General features: G+C 40.3%; 2 protein-coding genes across 4 annotated transcripts; both read right to left on the bottom strand.

The window, feature by feature from the left end:
* Window positions 1–4195: 4195 nt before the first annotated feature.
* Window positions 4196–16646, bottom strand: LOC131470260 (transmembrane and coiled-coil domain protein 3-like). The gene is made up of 4 exons (XM_058645967.1): window positions 16405–16646; window positions 7346–8334; window positions 7091–7226; window positions 4196–6574 (listed from the first exon to the last, which is right to left on the bottom strand). The coding sequence occupies exons 1-4, from the start codon at window positions 16468–16470 to the stop codon at window positions 6269–6271; spliced, it is 1497 nt and encodes a 498-aa protein (XP_058501950.1). The 5' UTR covers window positions 16471–16646; the 3' UTR covers window positions 4196–6268.
* Window positions 16647–19309: 2663 nt separating this feature from the next.
* nr2c1 (nuclear receptor subfamily 2, group C, member 1) lies at window positions 19310–26912 on the bottom strand. Of its 3 annotated transcripts, none has more exons than XM_058645410.1 (14): window positions 26783–26912; window positions 25313–25447; window positions 24818–25051; window positions 24603–24681; window positions 24341–24520; window positions 23962–24112; window positions 22893–22989; window positions 22468–22652; window positions 21512–21665; window positions 21251–21372; window positions 21011–21153; window positions 20618–20755; window positions 20381–20486; window positions 19310–20228 (listed from the first exon to the last, which is right to left on the bottom strand). In XM_058645410.1, the coding sequence occupies exons 2-14, from the start codon at window positions 25382–25384 to the stop codon at window positions 20054–20056; spliced, it is 1836 nt and encodes a 611-aa protein (XP_058501393.1). In that variant the 5' UTR covers window positions 25385–25447; window positions 26783–26912; the 3' UTR covers window positions 19310–20053. The 3 variants fall into 3 exon arrangements, with proteins under 3 accessions (XP_058501393.1, XP_058501394.1, XP_058501396.1); XM_058645411.1 differs by lacking the exon at window positions 26783–26912 and adding an exon at window positions 26598–26735; XM_058645413.1 differs by lacking the exon at window positions 26783–26912 and adding an exon at window positions 26602–26735.
* Window positions 26913–27366: the final 454 nt, after the last annotated feature.

Genomic DNA, 27366 nt, shown 5'->3' with positions numbered 1-27366 from the left:
TCGTCCGAAATGTGACAAAAAAGTCATAGGTTAGTATGTCGTCCAAAATATGACAAAAAAGTCATAGTATAGTATGTCGTCCGAAATGTGACAAAAAAGTCATAGGTTAGTATGTCGTCCAAAATGTGACAAAAAAGTCATAGTATAGTATATCGTCCAAAATATGACAAAAAAGTCATAGGTTAGTATGTCGTCCAAAATGTGACAAAAAAAGTCAATGGTTAGTATGTCGTCCAAAATCAGTCAAAAAAGTCATAGGTTAGTATGTCGTCCAAAATGTGACAAAAAAAGTCAATGGTTAGTATGTCGTCCAAAATCAGTCAAAAAAGTCATAGGTTAGTATGTCGTCCAAAATCAGTCAAAAAAGTCATAGGTTAGTATGTTGTCCAAAATATGACAAAAACATCATAGGTTAGTATATCGTCCAAAATATGACAAAAAAGTCATAGGTTAGTATGTCGTCCAAAATATGACAAAAAAGTCATAGGTTAGTATGTCATCCAAAATATGACAAAAAAGTCATAGGTTAGTATGTCGTCCAAAATATGACAAAAAAGTCATAGGTTAGTTTGTCGTCCGAAATATGACGAAAAAGTCATAGGTTAGTATGTCGTCCGAAATGTGACAAAAAAGTCATAGGTTAGTATGTCGTCCGAAATGAGACAAAAAAGTTTAGTATCCATCCGTTATCTACTGCTTTATCCTGAGGGTCACAGGGTGTGCTGTATCAGTCTCAGCTGACAGGGCGATAGGCGGGGTCACACCTTGGACAGTTTGCCAGTCCATCGCAGGGCCACATATAGAGACAAACAACCCTTTGTCAGCTAAGATGGGCACAGCCCCCCCCTTGACCCTCCTTTGGAGGATAAAGCAGTAGATAATGGATGGATCACATCACTGTTAAGCCAACAATAGCTTAATGTTATTTATTAATCAAGCAGGTACAGAGCATCACTGCATTCGGGCTGATAATATATCCTTCATTCGGAGTCATAGTGTCCACTTGACAAATTCCCTCGCCTTTTAGCTTGATTTTAGTTCACCTGTTAAATGGTCTATACATTACCTTTTACCAATTGTCTGTTGGAATCCATCCGTTTAATTTTCTCTCTGTTGTGTACAGTAGTGTAGAACAGACAGGTTTTTCTGCCGTGACAGAAAACAACAGGTTAGACAGAGAAGGGAGATAAAACTGACGGCTGGAATAGCACAAATAAATATATAAATAACGGTTTCATCTGGTGAAATGCACATGCATGTCGAATTTCACAAAAAGAAAAGCCTAGTAAGTGGTGCAGTACCCTGTTCTGAGTAGAGATAGACACCCATACATATGAAAATCATAACAACCCTTAACATACAAACACACTTACATATGAAATAACAGGTGCAATCTACCAAATTCAACAATTAAGCAGAAGCATGACAGGTCGTTTAGAATCAGTCCTAAATATCAAAATGGCGAACTGCTTGTTCACTTGCACTTGGTCAGATTCTACAACTGATTTAATTTGCTTGTGGATGCATCAGAGTGACTGACAGGCTGAATAATGACTCTTACTGTGGTAGTGTATCATTGTCACTGTCAGCTGTCTGTGTAATGGAACCTCAGAGCTATAAAAGTCAGTGATTCACCCCACAATCCCCGTTATGACTGGGTTTAACTCTGAACATCGCTGCAGCGCTCCATGGTTGCCTAGCAACTCAAGGAAATTGGAGGTGCCTTTGAATTAAGGCATTTTATGAGGTGATTTATATGAAGACCTTCATGATGAATGTTTCCATAAATCCAGATTTCCTAAAGACGCTTTTTATGTGATCTTTTTTTTTGTATTCTCTGGTCACAGACACGTCAGCATCGCAGAGACGCAGACCCTGTGTCTGCTCAGCTGTGACGATGAGGCTCTCTGCTCGGTGCAGGATACATTTTTATGTTGTAGTGCAAAAGCAGAGGAAGGGAGCACGGCCGGTTTCCATGACATCATAAACAGGAAATGGGAAGGGACCAGTCCTGCCAGAGGAGTCTAAATCAGAGTGGAGGTTGACAGAGGTCAGACCTTTCCCATAATGTGAGTTCATGCACTCAGAGACTGACACACAGAAACCCAGACTCAGCCACATGTTTAGAAAACACTGGCACGGTTAACACTTACAGGGGGGAACAAAAGTGTTTCTCTCACTCGCCCTCCTCAGATGAAAAGAAGCAGTGGCGAAGCTGCAGTGGTTCTCTTTGTGGCCTCCTCCATGCTGGTCCCATCCCCTACGATCACCATGCCAACCTGTGTGAAGAGGAGGTTTGGCCGCAGGCCCAAAGAGACTTGATGAGGTCCTGGGATAATTATCAGCTCATTATGGAGCCCAGTGAATAGGCCATGAGCTTGAGGAGCCACAAGGGAGCGTGCAATGGAAAACATACAGGATCTGAGCGCACATCAAAGGGAAGCACACACTTTTTAGATCACCTCATACAGAGAGGAGAGGGAGAGAGGATGGGAAGAAAAGATTGTTCTCCTTTCACACCTACAAATATAGCTCATAATCCCTGTTTTTATGCGTGTGTGTGTGTGTGTGTGTGTGTGTGTGTGTGTGTGTGTGATGTGTGTGGGTGGCTGTGTGCATATGTGTCCTAGTCAGGATCTCTGCATCACACCAAAAAAGAGATTATTTTTTTTCTCTGCCTCAGAGGCCTTAGTTGCTCCACAAATGCATTAAAACAGCCAGCCACACACAATAAAGTTAAGCTCTCATAAAGAACAGGAACACTGTGTGAGAGCCAGAGATCCTCGGTTAAGCTTTCTGTCTGTCATCCCTGTTCCTGTATCTCACCTCTGTTGCCTCCGTGTGCTCTGCAGGCTCATGCCGGTCACTTTGCCTGAACCAAGCACATCTGAGTCAGTCTGTTGACCCATATTACAGCGACGCTGAATTTAACCCTGTATCATCTTGGTCACCAGCCACTTTATCTGATAAACAAGACATCTACATTACAGTACATTGTAGCCCTTCTTCTTTTTTCTTTTCTTTTTTACATGTTCAATCAGACATGGTCGTCCTTATACCTTGGTTGTAACAAGAGTTTATTTCAGTCACTGTTTTGAATCATTCTGGCAACAACAAGACATATAAACACTAACTTAGTCTTGTTTCGGTTTTTTTTGTGTCACTAAAAATGGCTGTGCGTGAAAGACCCAGTCGATCAGCAGTTTCTGAAACACTCAGACTGACCCACGTGACGCCAACGACCAGGCCACATTCAAAGCCACTTGAATCACCCTTCTTCCCCATTCTGATGCGGACCTTGAACTGGAAATAGAAAGGTTGATCATGTCTACATGCCTAAATGAACTGAGTTGCTGCTCCATGATATGATTGAACCATTAGATAATTATGTTAACGAGCAGTTGATCCTAATAAGGTGGCATAGATAAGATGTGCCCTGATTAAATACCGCTGCTGTTCGATATTAATACAACCACTTTAGTCTCGGTTGCATACAAGTATCTGTCTACAGAGAGCACTGCTGCTCACAGCATGTGACCCAGATTTGTGTAAATACACAGACATCTGCAGCAGTGGAGTCGTGCACTCAAGAACTGCAAAGCAATATGGAGAAAAGCTGTACTTTCAATATTTATTTGTTACAACAGCGGGGAGCGCCATGCTTCTATCCTTCACCACTACATACTTGTCTTGTCAGTCTTCTGTGATATCGAGATCATAAACAGTGTAGGAAAAATACGTGTGAGAGGCTGATTGATTTTGAAAGAGGGGGGAAATTAATTCATTATTTTAGATATTTATAGAAAGGCATATAACATGTTTGGTGCAGCCTCCTGTAATGCCAAAAGTGTAGCACCGACTCCACCTAGTGGTGGTAAAGGAGAGAGTATTTAGTTTGAGTGAAATGCAAAAACTTTATTTACACAGAGTGTAATGAAACATTACAAACAGCGGAAACTGTATGCTGAGTTCTAAGGATATATTCTTCTGTTTTGAATGTTCCCCAGGTAAATAAAGAAGCTAACGATTAAGAAATCTGCACTTTTATGTGTTTATCTTATGTAAATAGGTTACTCTAAAGAATACACCTTTTGTTATTTGGCATCATGACACATGACTTTAATAGTCAGTGTCCCCACAATACTGAAACAAATCTCATCACATGACCAAACTAATTCAAGACATCCATCACAGCTTGTTTAAAATGGTTTAATTTAACAGAAATTATCAGACAAAGGCACATAATGCATGAGGATAAAAGTGATTGATCACATGGTGCACTGGATGAGAACAGAAAAATGTAAACCAGATTTGTAGTTCTGCAGGCAAAACTTCCTCAAACATTTCAAAACGGGAACAAAAACAAATATGACACAGTCAGTAGAACAACAACAAACAAATGTTACAATGGTAAACAAACAATGTCAAAAAAAGTGGTCCGTACATATATATAGGCAATGTTTGTAAGACGAATATGAAATAACACATTAGTCCATACAATAGGCTCAGAATACATCACTTAGAAACAGCACTGTGCTCCTCTGTCGTCAGTGGAGCACTAGAGGCTGTTTGTTGCTTCTCTATTAAAGAAAAAAAAAAAAAAAAAAAAAAAAAAAAAAGGTAAATTGCATTTTCCTCAAATGTCTTGTATCACAGTATAACCCATTGCCGCTCCACCGCATTATTAGTAAAAAAAGATATCAGAGTAAAACTCATAAGACATGTAAATGGTGGACAGTGTCTGTGTTGTTTGGGTGTGAGCAGGATCACTGCACTGGTGAGCCGGTGTGTGTTGATATCACCATGCTAAGACGACAGTAATGGAGTTGGAGCCCTGCAGAGAGAAGACAGCTGGTCTTATCAGAGCCCAGCAGTGGCTTCAGTGGTTGTGGATCTCTGACGCCAACATTAATGACTCCTCCTACACACACATACACACACCATACATAACCCTGTAAAACATTGCTGTAACACACTTACTCCTAAATGAATCTTTTTTTTTCTTCTTTTTTTTTTTTTTTAAAACAAACAGTGCTCATAGTAAAATCAACATATTGCACTTTAAATATGATGAACAGAACACAGAGTAACTTGAAGAGATGACTGATAACACAACGGGAGGAAATAAGGCAGGGATGGGGAACCTCCAGCCTGCAAGACAAAGTGTTGTGGCCTGACAGACGATTTATAAATACACGCATGCACACACAAAATACTCATGACAGAAAAATTTACTTTTCAGTGATTCAAAAAAGACAAGGCTAACAGGTCCTTCTGCCTGAATGCCCGTCTGGTCACAGGTTGGGTGAACAAAAACACCCACATCATCACTTATGGTGACTGTTACGGAAAGTAGATGTGGAATGTTGGAAAATTGACTGGTATCGTGAGAGACATGCCAGTGTGCGGAAAGTTTGCAGGAAGCACTTGTAGTGATAAAAAAAATGCCAACAGGTGGAGACTCTCCTCTGTCGTAAGGAATGAAAAAAAAAAAATGCATAGAAAAGAGGATGTCCATTTCCTCTCAGTTTCAGGTTTCTCATTTAAAAGAGTCAGTGACATTTTAAGATCTGTGATTATTTACCAAATTTTGTGAAAATAATATGGAAGTAAAACCAAAAATGTGTTAGCTTAAACTAGAAAAGAGACTGAAAAAGAAGGAACTAACTAGCCTGGCTCTCGCTGTCTGAAAGTAATAAGATCTTCCTACCAGCATCCAAACCTCACAAACAATACTTCACGGCTGCTGATTCTCGCCCAGTAATTACCACACAGACATGAGAGCGGTACCAATCTTTTCAAGAGTGCAACTATTTCTACAAAGTACTTCACAGCTTTGCCCGACAATCGACCTACAGAAGCACAGAATGTTCCTTGTGTTTTCATGTGCATGCTTGAAAGAACTTTGAGAGATATTTTAAGGTGCACTACAGCAAAATGAGTAGCCATTCGTCTCAATTTTACCTGACCTATGGATTATTTCGCCAAAATCAACGGTAAAAATGTGAGTCAAATATTACTGTTGTTTTAGAAATCATCAGGGAAGTAACACAATTAATTGCAATATAATCATTATCTTTGAGATTAAGTGAAAATATAAGCTAAACACTTTCAAGTTCTAGATAAGAATATCAGCTAATTTCAATTTCAGGCTAACTTTTTAAAACTAGTGATTTCTGTAAATGCAAGTGTTCTGACGATTGTACAACCAATCCTCTGAGACATCCGACAGTGTTTCGTCACTGTTTTCAGTATGTTCTCCTTTCCGTCAGGCAAGCAACAACAGCCTGTCCAAGGTGTACTGTAAACGGTCCCAGCTCTTCCAGAAAATGGTCAAAAAACAAATCCCCAGGATGGTAGCTACCACATGGTATCGGCTCCTCATCAGTGGAGCAGCAAACTTGGCAACGGTGGACACGCACACCAAGATGACCGTGATGATGGCCAGCATGATGTTGATGCTCTTCCCCAGCAAAACCCGGGCGTCGTGGCTCTCGAGCTGGACTGTCTGCTGCTGATGCTGCTGCTGGAGCTCCAACTTGAACACTCGCGTCTGACACGACTCGAGGGCTTCCTAAAATAGACGAGAGAGAGTCTTAATGGGTCTGAATACTTGCGTTTCCTTTTTTCTGAACTTTAAATCTTACTCAATTACCCTAAATACCACAAAAAGCTTTATTGTTATTGTTATGGTCAAAAAACATGGACATTATCAACCCAACTCAAATGTATTTATCGAGCACATTAAAAAACGATTGAGGTTGACAGAATGACGCCAATAAAAATCAATAAAAAATAGAAAGCATAAAAACATTAAACATTTAAATAATCGATACAGAGCATAATAAAAGCACATAAAAGCAGACAAACGACCAAGAATGGGAGTCCAGCTCAACCTGACCAATTTTCATATGAGGGACACAGCATTCACGTAACATGACATCATTTGTGCTCACACAAAGCAAATAGAGGCAGAACAATAACAACAACAACAACAACAACAAAGATCACCAGACGTTACACACTGCAGCTACTGATTCATGAAACAAGCATGAATAAACCTGTACTCTACACTATTATATGAATGTACCTGTATATCCCTGGCCCTCTCTTGTGCCTGGTAGGCCACCCTCTCCTCAATGCTGGCCAGTTCTTGTTTCAAATTGGCCATTTCATGTTGATGAAGCTCCGTCAGGTCATTCAGCTGATCTTCCAAATGCCCGTACCTGGCCATCAGAGTAAGAGAAGCACAAATGTTATCACTGATAACATAAGATTTTTAAATGTATAATGATGTTTATATTATGTTTATGATTAAGCTGACAGTAGGCATAATGTTAGTTACTTGTATCTCTCTTCCTGCAGTGTTTGGCTGACGATGCCATACTCTCTCTTGAACTGAGACTTTAGTTCCTCCATATCTTCCTCCAACTGGCTCTGAGCGTCTCTGATCTCCCTCACCTCCTCCAGGCTCAGAGCCAGTCTGCTCTGACTGTCGCCACCTGCTGGCTGCCCCTGGCCCTGGCCCGGATCTGGGTTATTCTGCCCTGCTGATGCTCCTCCACCTGCTGGGTTACCATTACTTTCTGCTGAAATGGAAGCGCTCTCTGAGGAGCACTCGTCATCACTGGGATACTTAGGCTTTCCCACCATGGAGGTGCTGCTGCTCAGCCCCTTTTCTGCACCGTCGGTGGGCAATGAAGAGGAAACGTCAAGGCTGGTCTTGAGTTGGGCAATGTTGTCAGCACTGCCAAACCTGTTCCTAATGAGGTTGGCAAACTCTCTGGGTTTGCTGAAGAAGAAAGGAGGGGACAGGGAAACACCAGGTCCTATGGTCTTGATCTTGTCCATGGTTGGGTGGCGGCCACTGCCCGTCATATCCTTCAGCAGCTCTCTGGGTGACTCCCTTGGAATGGTGCTGTGTTTGACAGTAGACAGGCGAGGGGATGTGCTCTGACTGATTTCGTTGTCTTTCATCTTTCGATGATACTGCTCCAGCTTCTTTTGCATCTGGGCAATGTGTTGAGCTGATTTCTGGTTCTTCTTCTCAAACACCTGCTTGATGCGCCCCATTTGCTGCTTGTCTGCACTGTTCACCAGCTTCAAATACTCAGCTACATTCTCTTCTTTCGCCGTCTGCTCAATCTTCAGCTGCTCGGTGACTTTCAGTATCTTTTGCTGGAGGCTGTCTAAACAAGAACGACTACGGTGGACCTCTAAACCAAGAGCAGGACCAGGACTTCCATCACTGACATCAAAATCAAGGTTGTTCTCTGAAGAACCCCTCCGCATCGATAAGGGGATGCTGGTGAAACTGCCCTCAGAACCCCGATCCTACAATGAGAAGAAATAAAGACTGTAATTAAGCATATTCACAGAGATTATTTAGGTATGTATGTAAAGCTATTACTTATTGGTACATCCGTTGTTTTAGCAACAACAACTGAATCCTTGTTTGTTCATAGTATAGTGCACAGATGCAAGTTGAGCGCGCACATCTAATTTAGGTCAGTGTTAATGTCTCGCATGGTGGCGCCTAAGAAAATCCCATTTCCAGACAAAGTCCCTTAGGTCTACAGTAAGTAACAATTTTCCGGATGAGGCTGAACATCACATTCAGTAAACTGTGACTGACACGTGAATAGTTCACTTCTGAGTATACATCTGTAATACATTTGAGGAAGTGAAACAAATAAGACTCCAATAAGCAATTTTAACAACCCCAGAATGCACAAAAAAGGAAGCTGGGGAAAAGGGCATTAAATGAAGATTCAAATTAGTTTCGCAGGGGCTGCATTTTTAGAGCACAAGTGTTGCTTCAATGCAACAGAGGCCTATAAGAGGCACTTGCTCACAGCACAACACCAGAGGATGTAAACCTAATAAAAAGCTGTTTTACAACAAGCACCATGGGCTGTACAAAGCTGTGCTTATACTTAACAACTGCCCGTCTCAAGCAAATAAACAGATCACTGCTAACTCAAGCAGACTTAGAGCTTGATCCTGCTTTGCATTTCCACATTTCCACATAACACAGTTATATGTCGCAAGACAAGGACCTTCACAATTGACTAATGTGTCAAGCTCAAGACGCGATGACGCTCCTCGACACATGACTGTCAGGTGAACTCAAGTGAGGGGAATACCATGTACGCTGAGACGAACAATAGTGCACAAACAGAGTAACATTTATTGGTGACCTAAAACAAAACTAAAACCAAAAACACACTGAGCAGGATTATTCCTCTCCTAATTCAGTTACACACGCACCTCCCTACATACTTGCTGTTGGCAATATGACATCACCCTCGAACAACCAGACAAACTTGTTTGTGAGGCCACTTGGTGAGTAGCAGGGGTATCAGCTCTGTTTATTCCTCAATGTTGGTTTCACCATAGAAGGTGACAAAGAATCAGCTTTACTTTTATTTGTCCGGACTGAAATATCAGTCAAATAGCAGCTATGGGATGTAGTGTCATGAAATGTGCGTTCTCCAGAAGATAAACTCTAATTATTCTGGTAATCCCATGACAGTTTCTGTAATATGATTTCCTTTTTTAACATTATTCCAGTTTCAGTGATTAGGTACTCATGGTCATATATTGACAAGTTTGTTGTAATAAACTGGTAATGATAATGCCAGCTAAACATCAGCATGGTCACATGACATTGTAAACATGCAGGCATAACTTAGTCCAGTCATTTTTGGGTCAGCATAAATTAAAAACTCAGCATTTCTCTCAAGAATTATTTAACACCTACATAAAATAAAGTTGGAGTTAATTTATTAAACAGATATCTCGTTTAAATGTTTACCTATTGCAAACCAAGATAAACTATAACAAAAATGGCCCTAAAAATAGTCAGAAAATGTAAAATAATGCACAAATTTGCTCTTGTCACAATTTATTGTGTAAATTGTGTTGGGAAAGTTTGTCATCTTTAAAACGTGAGCCTTTTGGGGAAATGTAAGGGAAATGTACCACAGCTATGGGTAATAGATTAGCGCAATTTCGATAGGCTGCTAGTTACACTGTAAATGTGTATAAAATGTATGGTCAAGTCTCTTTGTGACTGTAATTTTACTGTAATTTATGTGTAATGTGTGGCCACAGAATGGCTGACTTATTTCTACAAGCATGTCTGGGGTATTTCGGCGACTCTGTCCTCGACCCATTCTCTCCCCCTCGCTGACATCGGTCCGTCTTGAACACAGGACTCTTTCTCTACAGAGAAAAAGAGCACACTTTGTCGTGTCCTACCTCTGTCCACAACCCTGATGAGCGAGCTGCTGCATATAGATCCACTGGCCTAACGCAGCCAGTGGAGCCTTGTACCAAGTCGTAACGCAATCGCTCGCCTTCCAGGGACCAAATATGCAAATATCACTCTTTTCGAAACAATCAGTTTCAGTTTAAGCTGACCCTTCGTCAAACCTGTTTGCACACAAAAGACAGGGGGCCTAATATCCTCCTCCTCAAAGAGGAAGTATGGGACAGGCTGCTGTGTGCTCATATTACCCTGTCTTTTCAGCTTGAGAATGAGAATACACAAAGAACTGCCTGTTCAACCACAAAGCTTTACTGGAATGACTGGTAGCTTTTTCAGGCACTTTACCACCACTAGCTTTTACTTCTGTATTAGGGGCCAAATAGAGGTCTGCCTTTATTGCTTCAATGTGCTGTGGCAGCATAGATAAGGGATGAGTGTAAAACAGATGTAGCAGTGACCTAATTGCAACCATTGCTGAATCACTGTTAAGAGCTGCCACAAAACAAAGCCTTCACAGGGTAGGAGGTGGTTGAAAAGAGTATCAATACAACCTCCATAGTTGAATGTGAATGTCAAGCCATATTTTACACAGCGAGAAGGATATAGGTGCACCCTTTGGGTTACAAAAACAAGATCGTTTTTGGCAGGTTGAGGCCTAATTCACAAGACAGAGCTCAAGTAATAGAGATAACACTACCCAGATGTTTTAGACATATTAGAACCCAAAGGTTTGACATTTTACAAATTCCCTGAAGAGAGGTTCCTTGGAAATTTATACAATTTCAGTTTAATAAGCCCATGTCCACAGCTGCTGCTGCTGCTCAAGATTTCTTCTCTCACACTGATGAAACTGCTGGAGCAATCTGAGGTTCTGTCCGGATAAGATGTTATACGAAATGAAAATGTGCTCCCAAATCTGAAGAGGAGGTGCCCTACTGTTCACCCCATTTCTCCCAAGCTCTTATGGAGGCGTTCTTGAGGTAGGAGGATAAGAACTGGAGGTCACCGGGATGGGGATGGTTGGAGTTGTCAGAGGGGGTGGAAGCCCAGGAACTAGGGGAAAGGCTACAACACAGCAGATGGCAGCCGAAAAAAATGTCTCAACAGTAAAATGCACTGTCCTTATCTAAAACCACAGTGGATATGGATGAGTTACCTTCTAGCGTCATGTGACCAGTCTGTCTGTTCTTGACCAACACAATATATATGTGGGAGTTAAAATGGAACGCTGTGCGGCCCTCATCGTATCTTCAAAATCCAGTCTGTCACTACAAATGTGAGGAAACCCACTCACAATTACTTGCTTAGACTGTTGTCTTGAAATTAACAAGCCAGGCATACGCCCACTTCTTTGTGACTCACCCAAGGATGTTGGTGTCAACACAAGCAGAACAAACACATAGACAGTAGGAGACAAAACAGACAGACTGACAGAGCAACAGAACCTGAAACAGAGGATCAATAAGGGGACAGGATTGAAACCAAAAAGAATTGTGACTGATTGGTTCTCCTGAGGATAGATGTTAATACCAGGTCTGAACGGGGCCAAAGAGAAATTGGTTCCAAAAGCAGCTAAACAGTGCATGATCATCTGCACCAACAGGATCTATGAGAGTCCTCGGGGTGTCTCTCTCACACCTCAGCCCTGCATGACCCCCCAACTGCCCTACATAGCACACAGTGTTTGTGCAACACTAGAGCCTATTTAATATGCTCTGATCTCACTAAACAGCAGAACATAAAGATCCAAAAGCATGGGCCTCAGTCTTTAATCCATCAAAGGGGGCTTTGTACTGTTGTGCTTTGGAAATTCAAATCTTTGATACTATGGGGACAAAGTCAGGGGAGTGGATAGAAACTGCAGATCCTGCTTATCTTGCACTGCAGTGTTCTCTCTCTTGGATCAATGATCTAGTTAGTGATTCAGTTTTTAAGGCAAAAACAGACACTACACTCATTTTTCTACTGCAGCAGCAGCAGCATCACCAGCAGAGCAGAGCATAATAGAAACTGAGCCTGTTTCTGACCGAGCTTGCTGGCCCTCAACAAAGAAGACGTCTTGTGTAAATAGGAAGGCACTGAACATGTCATGTGGAAGTGATGTTTTGAAGAACGTACTCACAATCGTAGCTATAATCAGGTAAAACCATCAGTTCACAGTGTATGCAAGCTGATAAGCACATTTGTTGACAGTGATCTGAATGTGGTGTGACTAGTTCATAAGGCTGCACTTATTCATCATTCACCCTGTTATTGCCTCAGTGTGCACCACGTAAACACACACAAACAGAGCTGGCACACTCTTTGAGAGGGAACAAAACCGTCCCTTCAGTTCAGAACAGAACCACAGAGGGGAAGAAGCCTGAAGTGCTTATTGGTATTCCTTCCAGCTGATCCACATGGATACAGACACTCTCCCACTTGGGGTTCACACAGGGAAACGGGACAAAACTAGAGATAGAGAGAGTGAACGCGACAGAGAGCACATCTTTCATTTTAGTCAGAAAGCTGACCCAGCATCATTTCATATGCATCCCACAGCTGCCTGTGGTCACACTTTGATTCCTTTCCTTAAGGCTAAACAGTATGCCTCATGTGAAGAAAAGAGGGGGGGGCGGGGGAGAAAACCAGCAAAACATATTGAAGTGATAGGTTTTCTGAATGACTAAGCCCCAGAAGTCCAGTGGAAGGAATTCATGTGTTCACTATTATGTCATTGACAAGCTCCACTATGACTAAATCAATAGCCCATTAACACAGAGCACACAAGCATCTGCTTTGCCTGAGAGTAATGACTGGGATTCAATTAAGATAAATATGTAGTAATATTAAATGTACTCCAAGTGAAAGAGTGACTAGAGGCAGTGACAAAGCAGAGTCAAGCAGCTCATTAGCCGAGAAGAAATATAACAGACCATGAAAACAATACAAAAGAGGGACAGTCATTTTGATTTCATGATTCACAGCAAAAGGGAATAAAGCTTGTTAAAAAGTTTGCCAGTTAATACGTTTGCCTTTGTCTGCTGGTAGAACTGTGAGACAACTACTGCAGGTAAAACACACAGATTATGTAAAGACTGACTTGTCTAAGGGAGATTTTCTGGACATGAGCCATTCGAACTGAATTGTTGCGTCATCTTGGCCTCTAAACCAACTATATCTGCTGCACAATGGCTTTTTGAGAAACAAAACTGGAATGTCATTTCTGGACAATACAAGGGGGGAAACACAGTCCAGCAGTAATAAACCAGCCAAAGAGTCAGATACGTCTTTGCAGCACTGTCTTGATTTTTATACAGTGGCTTCAGAATGTAAAGAAACCCCTTTATTTATTGCAGAATGTATGTTGTATGTACTTCAATGTTCTTCATTTCAACTGTCAACAAATTTTACATTTGGCAAATTTAAATATCTTCCAGAATAGTGACAGTACTACCTGTTCCATTAATAATTCTTGAGACCGTGTATAGGACTTTGCACACACATCGGTGTATCTAAGGTCCCATGGACAAAAGCCAAGTCATGAAGTCCAACAAACTCTCTGTACACCACCATATTAGGTTGTGATGAGGCAAGGATCAGGTCATTTCTAAAAAAGAGTTGAGTGCAGTGGCCAAGAAGGTTGGAAGCACCCAGCCTTTTCCTTGAGTTGCCGGTCTGGCCAAACTGAACAAGAAGAACCTTGATCACACTGATGACCAAGAAGCCACAGGTTGCTGCTGAAAAAGAAGACCAACCAAAAGAACAACCATCTCTTTCTGAAGCCTTTCAATCAGTGCCTTATTCCTGAAACATATTCCCACCATAGCATTCTGGATTACTGAATTTGAGTATTTCATCAGTTTATATTTGTACAACACAATAAACATTAAAAATGTGAAAGAGTCTGAATAATCTCTGAATCCACTGTATTAGGTGCTGATCGATTCATCGAAATTGTTATAAAAATCTCAACATTTCTACAGCAAACTTCAAATCGCAAGAGGCACAATATTTGTTGAAGTCCAAATACGTGTCAAAATATAATTTCAGACTCATTATTGTCTGGATCTATACACGTCTTATTCTACAGGCTGAAGTGAATGTCTTTGCTTCTCACAGATCTGCACAAATATCACACAGTATTCATTTTAAATGTTTACTTCCAATAAAAATGAGAATAACGACCTGACATCGCGAATCATATCGCAATCGCAATTCCTGTCAAAATAATCGCAATTAGATATTTATTCAAAATCGTTCAGCCTTACACCGTATCACGACCATCTGACTTACATTACTATGTTAGTTATTATTAGGTTATTCTTTTTAGCCCTTGTTTTAATGTAATCAATCAAAGTTACATTTTAATCTGAAATTCCTGCAACTGATGACCACGCAGCAGAGTGAAGCCAGTGCTATTGAACAACATGTAATCATAGAGAATAAAGGACAACTTCCATCTGTGTTGAAGAACTTCGAACTGTGATAACAGACTGGGAACTTTGAACTGTGGAGGGCAGCATTTCACCATTTCCTTGCAAACAGCCTGGAACTTTTTAGAAGAAGAAGAAAATGTCATTATCTCCATTCCTTTGAAATACATACGTGACTGTAACAGTTCTGAGAGCTTACGCACACGCTTGAAAGACAAACAGTATGTGTGGTACTTTGTTGACTTTCTGGTTGCACAAGAACTACACTTGACCAGGCATTCCACTCCTCAGTGTCAACGTGACCGGGTGCACCTGGCTGGCTCTGAACACATACTCAGGCCACTGGGAGAATTTTGACAATTACATACATTCACACTTTCATTTGTTATCGCGTGATTAGGCAGCTTCATCCAAAACTTGCTGGCTTTAGGTTAAAGGTGGTTAATTCTCTATGTGTAGGAAAGCACTACGTTGTCATTAAAATCGTTCAAATTTGTGATTCTGGCTCGAAAACGAATCACTTTGACTTCACACATTCAATACTTTGTTTCAGGGTAAAGACATAAAATAAGATACAGAGTCTGAAAGTATTTACTACTCATGATAATTTTCATTTCGCACTGAAAACACATTTTGCATAATGTATGAGTACAAGTGTGGTTGTACATGAAATTACAACACAGAAAATCTGTTTTAGAGTTTAAATTATGTTTAACTTATTTCAGTGACCTCCTTTCTACTTCCTCGACAATATTTAAAAGAACACCAATGTAACAAAATGGTAACCACTTCTAAATGTCAGAGGCATAGCGGTAAAAAAAGGGGGTCAGAAATTAACCACAAAATCAGAAAAAAGAAAAAAACCTTCTTGTATACTTTTTTGCTTTGTAGTGTTTACAATTCAATAGAATGATCTTTGGTCATAAATATTTTTGTTATGGTGCTGCTAAATTAGACAAACTGCAATTATACATGACATTAAATACCTCACACACCAACATGGTTGGAGAAGGGTGGAAAAATTAGGAACTTACAATCCAATACAGTAATGAACCACAATGTACAGTAGAAATCACCATATGGGTAAACTCACAGTGCAAATTCAGATCCATTTCATACAGGAACACACTTGTGGACTGAATTGTATTTTTTCTAGGCAACAGAAGGGTCGACACTTTTAGTCGATTAATCCATAAGGGGATGAAAAAAAAATAACTGACTGATTTCTTTGAGTGATTTAAGTCGAATACCTAAAATCTATGGTTCCAAAGCTAACAATTCTTAGCTAAAGACTCTGAACCCGTGACAGGAATTTCTCAATAGGTCCTTACAGTGTATGGTCTCTACACTATTAATCAAAAAATCGATTGATTTCAGATCAAATTTAACAATTCAACGCGACACAAACAGATATGACCATCATGAATGCATACGATACCGTACAGCGGAAGGTTCGCGTGTTTTTGCTGCGGTAGTTGCTGTAACTGATGGATCTACTCGTTAATAAAAAAGCTCTTTGTTTGATGAGGGAAACACAAACGGCTTTAACAGAAACAAGGCGCAGCTGTTTAGTTTCTCATGACGAGGAGTTCAACAGGCGACAGTGGAGTGAAACGCTGCTGCTACATATACATACGTGATACATGTACATACATGTACATACGTGATACATGTGTACATGTACACGTTTGTATGTCACACTCGAACGATACTCACCATACGGCTGCTGAGGTATTTCTCCACTTGGGATAAACTTCGCACGGACACGTTGGCGCTGGGCATAATAATCCCGGTTTAGTGTTCAGCCAGGAGACGGTAGTTTTTCCAGCTCGACACCAACACCGGTTTACAACTACTGTCTAATCTCGTGTCCATGTTTAACCCCGGTCTCTCTCTCTCTTACTCTCTTTCTCTCTCACCCAAAAGCACACACTACACACGGACTACTCTCCTCAACAAACTGTGCGAATCTAAACTCCGCCCACTTCTCTCTGCAGGCAGAGGAGAGGAGGAGACAGGAGGAGAGGAGAGGCGAGGCAAGGAGGGAAGGAGATGAGAGGGGACCACGACCTTTTTTTTTCTTTCCTTTTGCTTTTCTGGAAGAAAAGTTGCAAAAAAAAGAGAAAAGAAATGTATAAAAATCCAACACGGGTTTGACGTAATACAGAATGTTCTGAAACAAATAGGTTTGATGTATGAATAAAATGTAGATGGGAGTATTCTTTAGAAAAAAACAAATAATGAATAAAACAAGGAAACAGGAAAACAATAGTTGGAAATGGTGACTCAATCGAGTACATATTCTGTTGCCTTTGATCTGTGCCTGTGATCTACCATTTCCTGAAGAAGAGAGGTTGCAAAAGCAAAACAGTCACATCAAAACAGTCACATCGTACCTCTTCTTAGTCATCATTTGCAAATCTTGACGTTGTGTGATTAAAAATGTAAAAATGTAAAGCGATTTGTGTTGTTGTTTATCATGCCAGTTGTGTCTCCATGCTTTGTAACGTGCAACACTTTGGCCATGGGAACAGTCTGACTGAACCTTTTCACTCAGCTTGGAATGAACTAATCCACCTCGCGATGAACACAAAAGCCCATGTTGCATCACAAAATCCCTTAACCTTTGCAAACTTACCCAAATGTTTGTGTTTGCAATTTCAAATTTGTTTTTTTGTAGTTTGTAAAAAAAAAAGATGACAGTGTAACGTGAGGGTTCGATGTGAGGTGGTTGGATCACTCTAGATGTGAATAAACAGCAAGATGGAGATTATTGGGATTTATTGTTCCCTACACTTCAGCAGCTTCACAACAACCACCCTTCCTGTTTACTTCCTTGTTATGCATCACATGTGTCTGAAACAACCACTGAGAAGCTAGAAGGACTTAGACAGGTAAATGTGAGTCAGAACAACTAAGGCAGATTCAGCTATTAATTAAAGTTTTTAAACATGCTGCTGTAAATATTTCAACATGTAAATATGCAAATAATAATTGGGAACATAAATGTGTAAATAGCCAACTGTATAAACAATTTATTTTTAGCAACCTAAAATACTAAATACTAAAATATATAAACTAACAACTTGTAAACCTTACAACAGCTTATCAGAACGAACAGTGGTCATGATATACGCTGACATGCTTTACCCTCTCTGGCTCAAAGAGGATGTACCATGTGATGCAGGGATATGATAGGCTTCACATAAAGAAGCTCTACTGGACAAAGGACTTCTAAAAATAGTATAATATCATTCATGTGATCATTAAGCTTTAATGCTGCAAACAGTGCCTTTAATTAGCTTGACACATTCACTGGGTAACTACAGCAAAGGAAAGCTGACAGAACCTGTTCTCTGGTCGCCCATATCTGCAGAGGCCTAATTAAATATTGATTAGTTAATGCTAATAACACTTGAAAGTCTAGTCCCTCGCCTTCGCCACGCTGCAACATCTCAACATCACCTGACACGAAACACGACAATAAGACACAAGGGTGGGGGACACACTTTGCATTATTCATTATAACGGGAGCATGTAAACAATCTGATAGAAGCAAGGGCAAGTTCCAGGGAGCATCATTACCAAGTGCACTTGAGTTCAAGATCCTTGTTTATGTCAAGGTCCAGTGTGTAAAAATTAGTGGTGTCTTATGGTACGACTGTAAAAATGTAGCAAACAGAGGATTTGTCCACTTACCCCCTTCCTTTCCCAAGAGCACCAGGGAACTTCAGTGGCCTTCACATCGCAGAAAGGATGTCGTTTTTCATTTGCCTAATAAGTATTTCCTTCAAAATAAAACAAGGCCTTTGTCTAAAGTACAAATAAAAGGCTTACAAAAATTAAACAATTGTTTTAACAATTAATCACTTCAATTTCAACCAATACACCCCTTTAAATGTTACCCATAAGACCATTAAATCTTGAAATCTGTATATGAACTGATTCTTTTGAGCAGCTGTGACTGAGTGGTAGAGCGAGTCCTTTGACCAGGGGGTTGTGGTTTGATCCCCAATCCACTAGTCTACATGCAAACATGTCCAAGGGCAAGATACCTAACCGCAAGTTGGTGTTCCCGGTGGATCACAAATGGTTATGATAGATGAGCGATAGAATAAAAGTGCTGCTGTGCTGTGGTGTAAAACATTTACCATTTATGTACAAACAACTGCTCAATGAACCCACTCGTCAGGGTAGAAGACCTGTTTGCCAGACTTCGTGAGTGTTATCATGTCACCTTACCCAACAAACAATCACTACAAGATCACTTATCTCTTGAAAGAAGACTTTGGATGACTTGAGGTCAACGTGGATTATTTGTTAAGTACAGAATGTTTATCACAGATTACTCAGCTCCATGTTTGTGCAGAGTGTTCTGTAATTTATCATTGCTACTGTATAGATGAAATACTTTTGACTGAGCGTTCCACCTAAACACACAATAAAACCATACAGTGCTACAGATAAGACTATCTACACTCCATTGACAGAGTCTGTTATAATGCAGACAGGTGATAAAATGACTGCATATGCAGCTGAATGCAGGACATGTTGTATAAAATGTTGGACTCGATCCATGCGAGAATAACACAAACATATTGGTTGTTCAAATAACAGGTAATCATGACTGAAAGATGTTTTTATTGTCAAACAACTTGACTGTTTACTGTTCACATTCAATATTTGATTTGTCCAAAAGATTGAATCCAAGTTATTACCAAGTGCTGCCCATTAAAGCCTTCTTGGTGCAGTCTATATACAAATCTATATACACATTTCATATCGATATCCATGTCAAACAGTTGGAGTGGAGTGCTGCTTCCCTATCCTTTCGATTGGCAAACATATACAAAATAAAGGTTATAACCTTCAGCAATAGTAATATCTCACAATGAATTTCACATTGTAACAAGTACTCTTTCCTCATAATTACTGGAAAAAAAAAAGCATGGTCATGTATGAAAGCAGTGAAAAACAAAGCATTCAGATTCCTTCAAAGTACAAATATGATCTGCAGGAAAGGAAAAGCTTGGAGACCATGAAGCATAAAATACTATGTACAATAAAAAGCACAATCTATGGTGCCGTTTTTAAAGGTTCATTCCTGAAAGGGCAGATGTTGGCGGGCTCACTTTCTATTGTTTCAATTTGTCCTCTTTGTGAGCTGAGCTCTACCGACTGCTTACTGAGGAGCCAGAGGTCGGAGCAAGGTAAAAATGAAGGAAAAAAATAAACCCAAACACAGGATGTTGTGTCATAAATACAGTTTGTTATGACTGCTCAATGACCAGTCTGCGAAGCGCTCTGGTTGGTTGGCTGTTGAGTTTTCACAGTCCAATGTTGATAATGCAAACAGCACCGAGTGTCAAACGCCACCAGAGACTGCCTGGCTATTATAATCAGTGGACTCCATTTTGAGGATGTAAGGGATAATGCTGTCAATCTGCACATTGCCGATGAGCCCGGCAAAAAACAGCTCCTCTGTGACAGCTGCACTTATCAGCCTGAGGGCAGGAAGACGCAGCAACAGCTTGGATAACCTGAGAGTAATAGGGCGGAAAGGAGACGTGTAATTTAAACATACAGTATGTAACAGATACTTCAAGGGCATCATTCCATATCTCATCTCTTTAATATAGTGTAATTCTGTCTTGCATAATCGCCTTGTGTAGTACAGTGGTGAACAACTCACCGATAGGAGTCTTCTGGGTAGGTCCTGGTTACATAATCCTGCAGCTCCATGTAAGCCTTCTCCTGAAACCTCTCGATCTGCGGGGTGTTATTTATGCCTGGGTGATCTAGTAACAAAATGCACAGCCAGAGAGAAGTCTTTGAACATCTGATCATCTCTAACACGTCCGACAGGTGTAGGAATCTGTCCTAAAGACACAATTTTCATTATATACACAATGGCCCGTTATCTACGAACCTGGACTGAAGAGAACAATGGCTTTGAGGTAGGCATATTCATAAGAATCTGGGGAGAGTATAGACATGCTGTTACAGAACTCCTGCATCCTCCAAATGTGCTCCATGACTAGCTTTACTCGATCTGGGGACAGCTTGTCTGGAAAGAAAAAGGAAAAAAAGACAAGAATGTAAGAGGCCAAGTATCACAACAGCGTGTGCTAAACTGAAGACAAACTGTGCAACAGAAAATTGACATGACATTCAAAAATATCAGTTGATTAAAATTATGCTTCAAATTTGCAAGAAATCATTGCTTTCTCCTCAGCACCACAGTGCACTACACACAGTTTGAGCTTTTGAAAATCAACACACAGATAAATCTTGCAGGGAGAAAACAGCAGAGCTCTCGTACCTTCCTGTAAGCTGGTCTGCAGATGGCTGACAATGGCAGCTAAGATGGTACCAACATTCATAATGTTGGAACACTGTGCCAGACCCAGGGCAAAAAGTTCATTCCAGCAGGCCTTCATTAAGTTGATGTCATTGTCCTCTCCTCTGCAGAATAAAACAAGATTAATCTGTCATTTCATATTGATTTGACAATTATTTTTATCAATGCGTTTATAAGACAAAGAAAAGAAAAAAAACTTACCCAAGGGTTTGAAAGGCTGGTATGGAGCGTGCCCAATGCATAGAGAGGAAAAGTAAGCGGGAAGCTGACTCACAGATGTAATTAACGTTGAGGTACTCTGGCACAGGCAAAGGCATGATGAGCTGTACGAACAAATTGCAGAGCAGAGGAAGAAGACATGACATCAACTTTGAGCCTACAATCTCGCTTGGTAAAAATCTGAATTTTTCTGTCTCAGCTGGATTTCTCCCTGGGGGTGAATGTCAGTAGCTGTGCTTTTACCTTGAAAGGGATGTGGCTGTCAGAGAGCAGAGGTCCCTCCAACTCCACCACAGGACCTGACTGGTCCCCTGACATCAGCTGCATTGTGGCCTCCAGGGAGTCTGCTGCTGATCCATCCCCAGGGTGCAGCACTTTAGCCAGGGTGTCAAAAGCTCTGACACACGAAATGTGAAAATAATAAAAGAAAAATGACTAAAAAAAAATATCTTCACCTTGATTTATAAATTGAACAGGAAATACATGTGACAACTCAAAGCATCACGCGGGGGACAAACCAATACGATAAGTATGTAATGTAATGCTGCCCTTGTGTATTCGTATTTGTGTTAGTAAACTACTACACCTGATACTTTACGTACAGTATCTTCAAATGAGCTGAGCAGGTGTGCTGTGATTAAGTGGATGTGCTGCAATGTCAGTAGTTTGGAAATTGTTTGAAGATAAGCAATGGTGAAAAAAATAGAGCAGACTCTACCTCTTCCTATAATTTCAAAGGGGACTGTAAATGTTTAAACAGTGGCAATAGCTTCTAATGTTATTTTATGTTCACAGTAAAAGTGAGGCAAATACAATTTGTTTTCAAAACAGTTTTTATCTGGAATGATCTTATTAAGTAGTAGGTACTCAGTATTTAAGTTATCGTACTTGTACTCACTCAGAAAACAAAATGGTATTGGAGTATCCCTACATCACTCCCAGAGATAATCCAAGAGGATATATTTTGATCGACTGCGGTTAACTCTAATCAAGTCTCTAAAAGCGTCAGCGTAAGAGAGTCAGAAACCACATGGCCCTGCACATAATTGTATTAAAAAGCTTTGAGAAAAACAGAAAACTAAAGACTGCCCCAGGGCTTCTTTCCAGTGCTCCTGTAGCTCTCCACTCCAGTTATATACTTGTTTACAAACCACTGGTCCATATTAACGTCACTTGATTCATTACAACATCTTCCTCACCGGGTGATTTCACTTGCAGTTTGCTCATCTCCTTGGATGTCTGTCATCGAGCTGTCACCATTGCTAAGTGTTTCATCTCCCATCAGATCATTTCCGCCATCACTCGCCTCCCTGGCTTTGTTGAGGTGGGCGAGAGAAGTCACTACATTTGCCAGCGTACCAAGGTCACCGTGAGATGGGTCGTCCTGCTCAGGAGAGCAATGTCATTAGTTACAATGCTTCAAAAAAAAAATGTAAGCACAACGGACAGTGCTCAACACTCCACTGTTTCCACAAACTCACACACATAATAACTACACAGGCATCTGTTGTTTTGTTCAGTGCAAGCCATCAATTAAATTGAAATTAAAACTCAATACTTACTATGGCGTTCAAATGTATGGATAAAATAATATGAGCATATACTTTGAATGGATCAGTCTTACCTTTTCGGGGGACGTTGGGATGAAGATGGTGTTTTCCATCTTGGAGAAAGGTTGTTGGATGTTAAGCAACATGCTCGACTCCAGCAAACTTGTAGACCTGCAGTTGAAGATTTGACATTACAGATCATGCATTATAATTATGACTGGATATGTTCTTAAGCTAACAATAATAAAACATGACAACATCAAAGAGGTGCTGATTCAGCTCTACTGCCATTAAGGTCATAGTTGGAGCTGACACGATTCAAAATGATGCTGCTAAATATAAGAGACTCTTTTCAAAAGGTCTTTCCTCCATCATGTGAAGAGGAAAAAACAAGCGGAAAGATGATGCAATTTAATACATAAAGTTATTATTATGTCACATAAGACTGTGCAATGTGTATCCAATCTGGTGAATTGGGGTATTTAAATTTGTTTAGTTGTTGGCTAAGTTTTATTCAAATGGTATAAGGTGAAAAAAGTGTGGGAAATAAAAAAATCAAGGGATATTTTTTTAGATATTAAAAAAAACCCGCTATTTTCGGAGGCTGGCAATTGGTTAAATTTTTGCAACAATAGAAACAACAGTTTCTTGACAACAAATTTAGCTTTAAATATTATATATATATATGGTTTAGTACTGTACATCACTACCTGAATGGAGACGGCCAATAAAAAAAAGAAAACCTACTGGTTGGTGAAAGGTTCACCCTGACCTTCGGCAAAATAATGACCAACGGCATTAGACAAAAATAACTAGATGGTGGCGTGACATAATACAAGAGAAACACAGTCCCTGAAACTTCATGATGCTGGGCTGAGGTAAACAAGGACAGATGATGAAAGCACAGCCACCTGCTATTTCAACAAATATGTGGGAACAGAGTTTCCAAATAGTGTTCTGTTTCGGTTATAGAAAAAAAAGGTAAGAGTCTGTTCAGCTGCTGAATGAATAAAAGAGCTTGGATAATTTTTTTGATTGAAGAACACAAGGTAACAAGGTCCTTTTTTTCTATGTTATAATTTCAGACTACACTGGGACTGTAGTGCATCACACGATGTTAATTTAAGGAACAACATAATGTACCTGGCAGTTTCTTTGTCCGATACAAAAGTGGGTGTGGCAGCCAGTGGGCTACACAGGTTCTTCCGGATGTAGATCTTCTCGGTGGAAGCAGCACAGTTGACTGATTTCTCTCTGGTGGCCACCTCCATTGGCTTCCTCTCACACTGCACAGCTAAATCAAAAAAACAAAGACATCATAGATATTAGATATGGCAGTTTTCAAAAAACATATTCACAGGAGAGGAGATGATGAAAAGAGGATGAGACTGAGAAGAAGAGAGGACGAGAAGGGACAAAAAATGTTTTTCCTGTGGAGGGTAGTATTGCACCTCAGGTGTATAGCCTGTCAGAAATTATTAGAAGAAAAAGAAGGACTATATTAAACATTACAGTCTCTCACAATCTTGTTTCATGCCCAGAGATATGCAGCGCTGCAGTCGACAGTACTGGCACCGATTTCGGTGAAGCTTGTTGATGGCACATTCTCCAGATCCCCTGCATGTGTACACTAGGTTTTTCCTAATGCTGCGCTTGAAGAAGCCCTTACACCCCTCACAGCTGACTGCACCATAATGACGCCCTGAAAGAGAAAAGAGCAAACATTGATAATTACTGCATCATATATCACTGAAAAATTGTAGCAATAAAGCAAACTTCCATACCTGAGGCCTTATCTCCACAGACAACGCAGTACTCAACAACTGGCTTCACAATCGACTGGTCTGAGCCCTCAGTCACAAACTGAAAAAAAAAACAGAGACAGTGAAATAATTTAATACAGCAAACACAGGATTCCACATGAACTCCAGTCATGTGACCTTTCAGTACACTTAATTGAAACTAACTGGAGGAAGTCACAAATATCCTCTGGCAGTACCTGAATCTGCTGCCCAGCCAGTTCAGGAGAGGCAAAGAGAAGCTGGTTAACCCCAGAACCATCTGGGGCAGATAGGATGACCTTGTTGGGTGAGCCCTCCTGCTTTGCCACGATAACCTTCCCACCAGAAGAATACTCGGCATTTGCAAGAATAAACTGCTGCTTTCCAGGGGAAGATGGCTCAAGTGCTGTGACAATCTGGATCTTCTGTCCAGTCTGCTGATCTGTTACAATCTGTTAATAAATTAAAAAAAATGTAAACATCAAAATATTATATAATTAATATTTATAATATATATATTTATAATATTATTATAATTAAATAATAGAGTGCTGGCTGGAAATGCAAACACTGTGTGTAGAGTTATTTTATTTTATGCCTATAATCAAATTTAAAAAAATGTCAAGTCAGACTATGTAAGAATGAAGCAGGAAAATCTCCAGCAGTACACGCCCTTGCTGCAAAATATCATTATTATTATGGTGGTGCATCACCTGGATTCTATGTCCTAAGGCCATGTTGTTGTCTGCTGACACGAGCTGAATCCTTTGAGTCTGTCCATCCATTCTGATGTTTCACACACCTTCTGGCACTGCTCTTCACATCAGTGCCCCATGAGGGTCACACACCTTTAGAGAGAGAGAGAGTCAGTCAAATGTTGACTTTCTTATTATGGCAAAAATCTAACAACTCAAGCTTGATGTCCAGGCAGTGCTGCAAGTTGTATGTTCAAGCAAACATCCTTGCACACAGGTTTAGTACATGTGCTGATGCCATGAAGGCATTTCTGTTTTAAGCATTATATCATTGTACACTATATAGATGTGGACAAACTACAAGAAATCTATCTCGCAGAGTAAGAGATGTGTATAATGATACTCTGAGAATTACTTCGGTTCAGAGTCGTTGATGCTGCCAGTGAACTGTAATGCCTGCGCGCGATAATGCTCCTCGCTACTGGAACAGGGAATCACAAGGTTTAAGTTATATTTTGGTTTTAATGCAACCGTAAATGCGATCATTTTGTTACTGTGCAAAATCACTCAGCACACTTTCGTAATTGGCCCCACATATAGAGAAAAAACGGCACATATGGCTACTCTTATGAGAACCGTAGTAATAAATTAACAGATAAACTATACACTATACATAACATTGCTTGACACGTTAGTTTGTGGCCTGTGCTAACCGAGCTAACCGGTGCTAGCTCGAAACAGCACTTGTGGTGATTTAAAACACATTAAAATCACTGAAAGGTGACTTCGGGGGAGCGGTAAAGCTGCAGCAGTGACACAAACGAGCTCCTGTCAGTCCGCTATTTAAAATCGATACGGAAGGTAAAGGTATTTCTTTTCCTGTGGGTGAAAGGTCAACATTGAAGGGTTAAACAATGCTAGGCTTCGGGCCCGTGGTGTTGAGTAGTAGCGTTCACGGAGGCTTTCACAACAAAGATAACATTGCATGCAATCTTATGCTGTAATATGTAATTTTCTTGTCGCGTTAAAGCTACATCGTTGATGTTTTGACACTACAACGCGCAGACGTCGCGCCTTCACCGATGTGATTGTTTAAGTTTGTGAAATCTAGTTATCAACGTTAGCATAGCAGCTAGTATCAGGTAGCACTGACATTAATAGCTGACGCGGCTAAGCTTAGTGGTTACCTAGCATGCGTTCTAACACCGCTATCTTTACGACACCGAGCAGCCAATACGAGCGCTATATGTGACATCTATATATAACAGTGAAGCTGCGTTAAAATGCCAACATTATTACATACTTGCCGAATTTAATGTCTGTACCGAACGACAATGCTACCAAGCTAAGTTAGCCCTTGCTAGCTGGTAGCTAATGGCAGCTTCCTTGTTGCAGACCCACTGAACACTCCCTTCCTTCTTATGCTATCAGCCACTCGTGTCTCCTTCACGAACCCCTCATGCCTCTACGAGAATAAATATGTCTTACCCTTCGAGGAACTTATACTGGATAATGTATTGCTTTCAATAAATTAATATTTTATCTGTTTGCTGGTGTTAGTGGGAGGGTCAGAGTTCGTGACCTTTTTTTCATGATTTTTACGACTTCGCACACGCGCAGTTCCAGTGGAAGCCGCTGTCTACAGCCCGCGCCGTTTTGTGTAAACACTAGTTCACAATTCATTTAACTCAAGCTCATAATACACCGAATCTAAACATTGATATTTAAATATGTTTTATCAATTTCCAACAACTGATCTGTAAAGCAATGTTTTCTTTCAAAATGTCATCTTTGGTATATTACAAAAGTTGGAATGCTTAATGTTGTATTACAGTTTTCTTGTGGATTCAAACATCCTTTACAGCTTCACATTTGTTGCTGATTACAACTTATTTTGACAGTGTCACACCAGAAATGTTTATTGTAAAGATTTGACTGCCAGCCAAACTTAATTCTATAGAACTGACAATTTCTCTGCAACTGTAACCAGAAATGGATTTGATTTTGTATCAAAGAATATGATCAGCAGTACTTGAAATATGTCAATTATTATTTTCTCATTAGCCAATGTA

The sequence above is a fragment of the Solea solea genome, chromosome 12, assembly GCF_958295425.1.
Source record: "Solea solea chromosome 12, fSolSol10.1, whole genome shotgun sequence".
Classification (NCBI taxonomy): domain Eukaryota; kingdom Metazoa; phylum Chordata; class Actinopteri; order Pleuronectiformes; family Soleidae; genus Solea; species Solea solea.
This window is presented reverse-complemented; position numbering and strand designations above follow the sequence as displayed.

What these genes read in the sequence shown, in the direction of transcription:
- LOC131470260 (XM_058645967.1), bottom strand. Translation starts at nt 16,470, where the DNA reads ATGCCCAGCGCCAACGTGTCCGTGCGAAGTTTATCCCAAGTGGAGAAA. An exon ending in AATACCTCAGCAGCCGTATG is followed by an intron (nt 8,335 to 16,404) that starts GTGAGTATCGTT and finishes TTCTCATTGTAG; the next exon opens with GATCGGGGTTCTGAGGGCAG. An exon ending in AGAGGGCCAGGGATATACAG is followed by an intron (nt 6,575 to 7,090) that starts GTACATTCATAT and finishes CGTCTATTTTAG; the next exon opens with GAAGCCCTCGAGTCGTGTCA.
- nr2c1 (XM_058645410.1), bottom strand. Translation starts at nt 25,384, where the DNA reads ATGGATGGACAGACTCAAAGGATTCAGCTCGTGTCAGCAGACAACAAC. An exon ending in TCTGGGCATGAAACAAGATT is followed by an intron (nt 24,113 to 24,340) that starts GTGAGAGACTGT and finishes TTTTTGATTTAG; the next exon opens with CTGTGCAGTGTGAGAGGAAG. An exon ending in CCAGCCTTTCAAACCCTTGG is followed by an intron (nt 21,154 to 21,250) that starts GTAAGTTTTTTT and finishes TTTATTCTGCAG; the next exon opens with AGGAGAGGACAATGACATCA.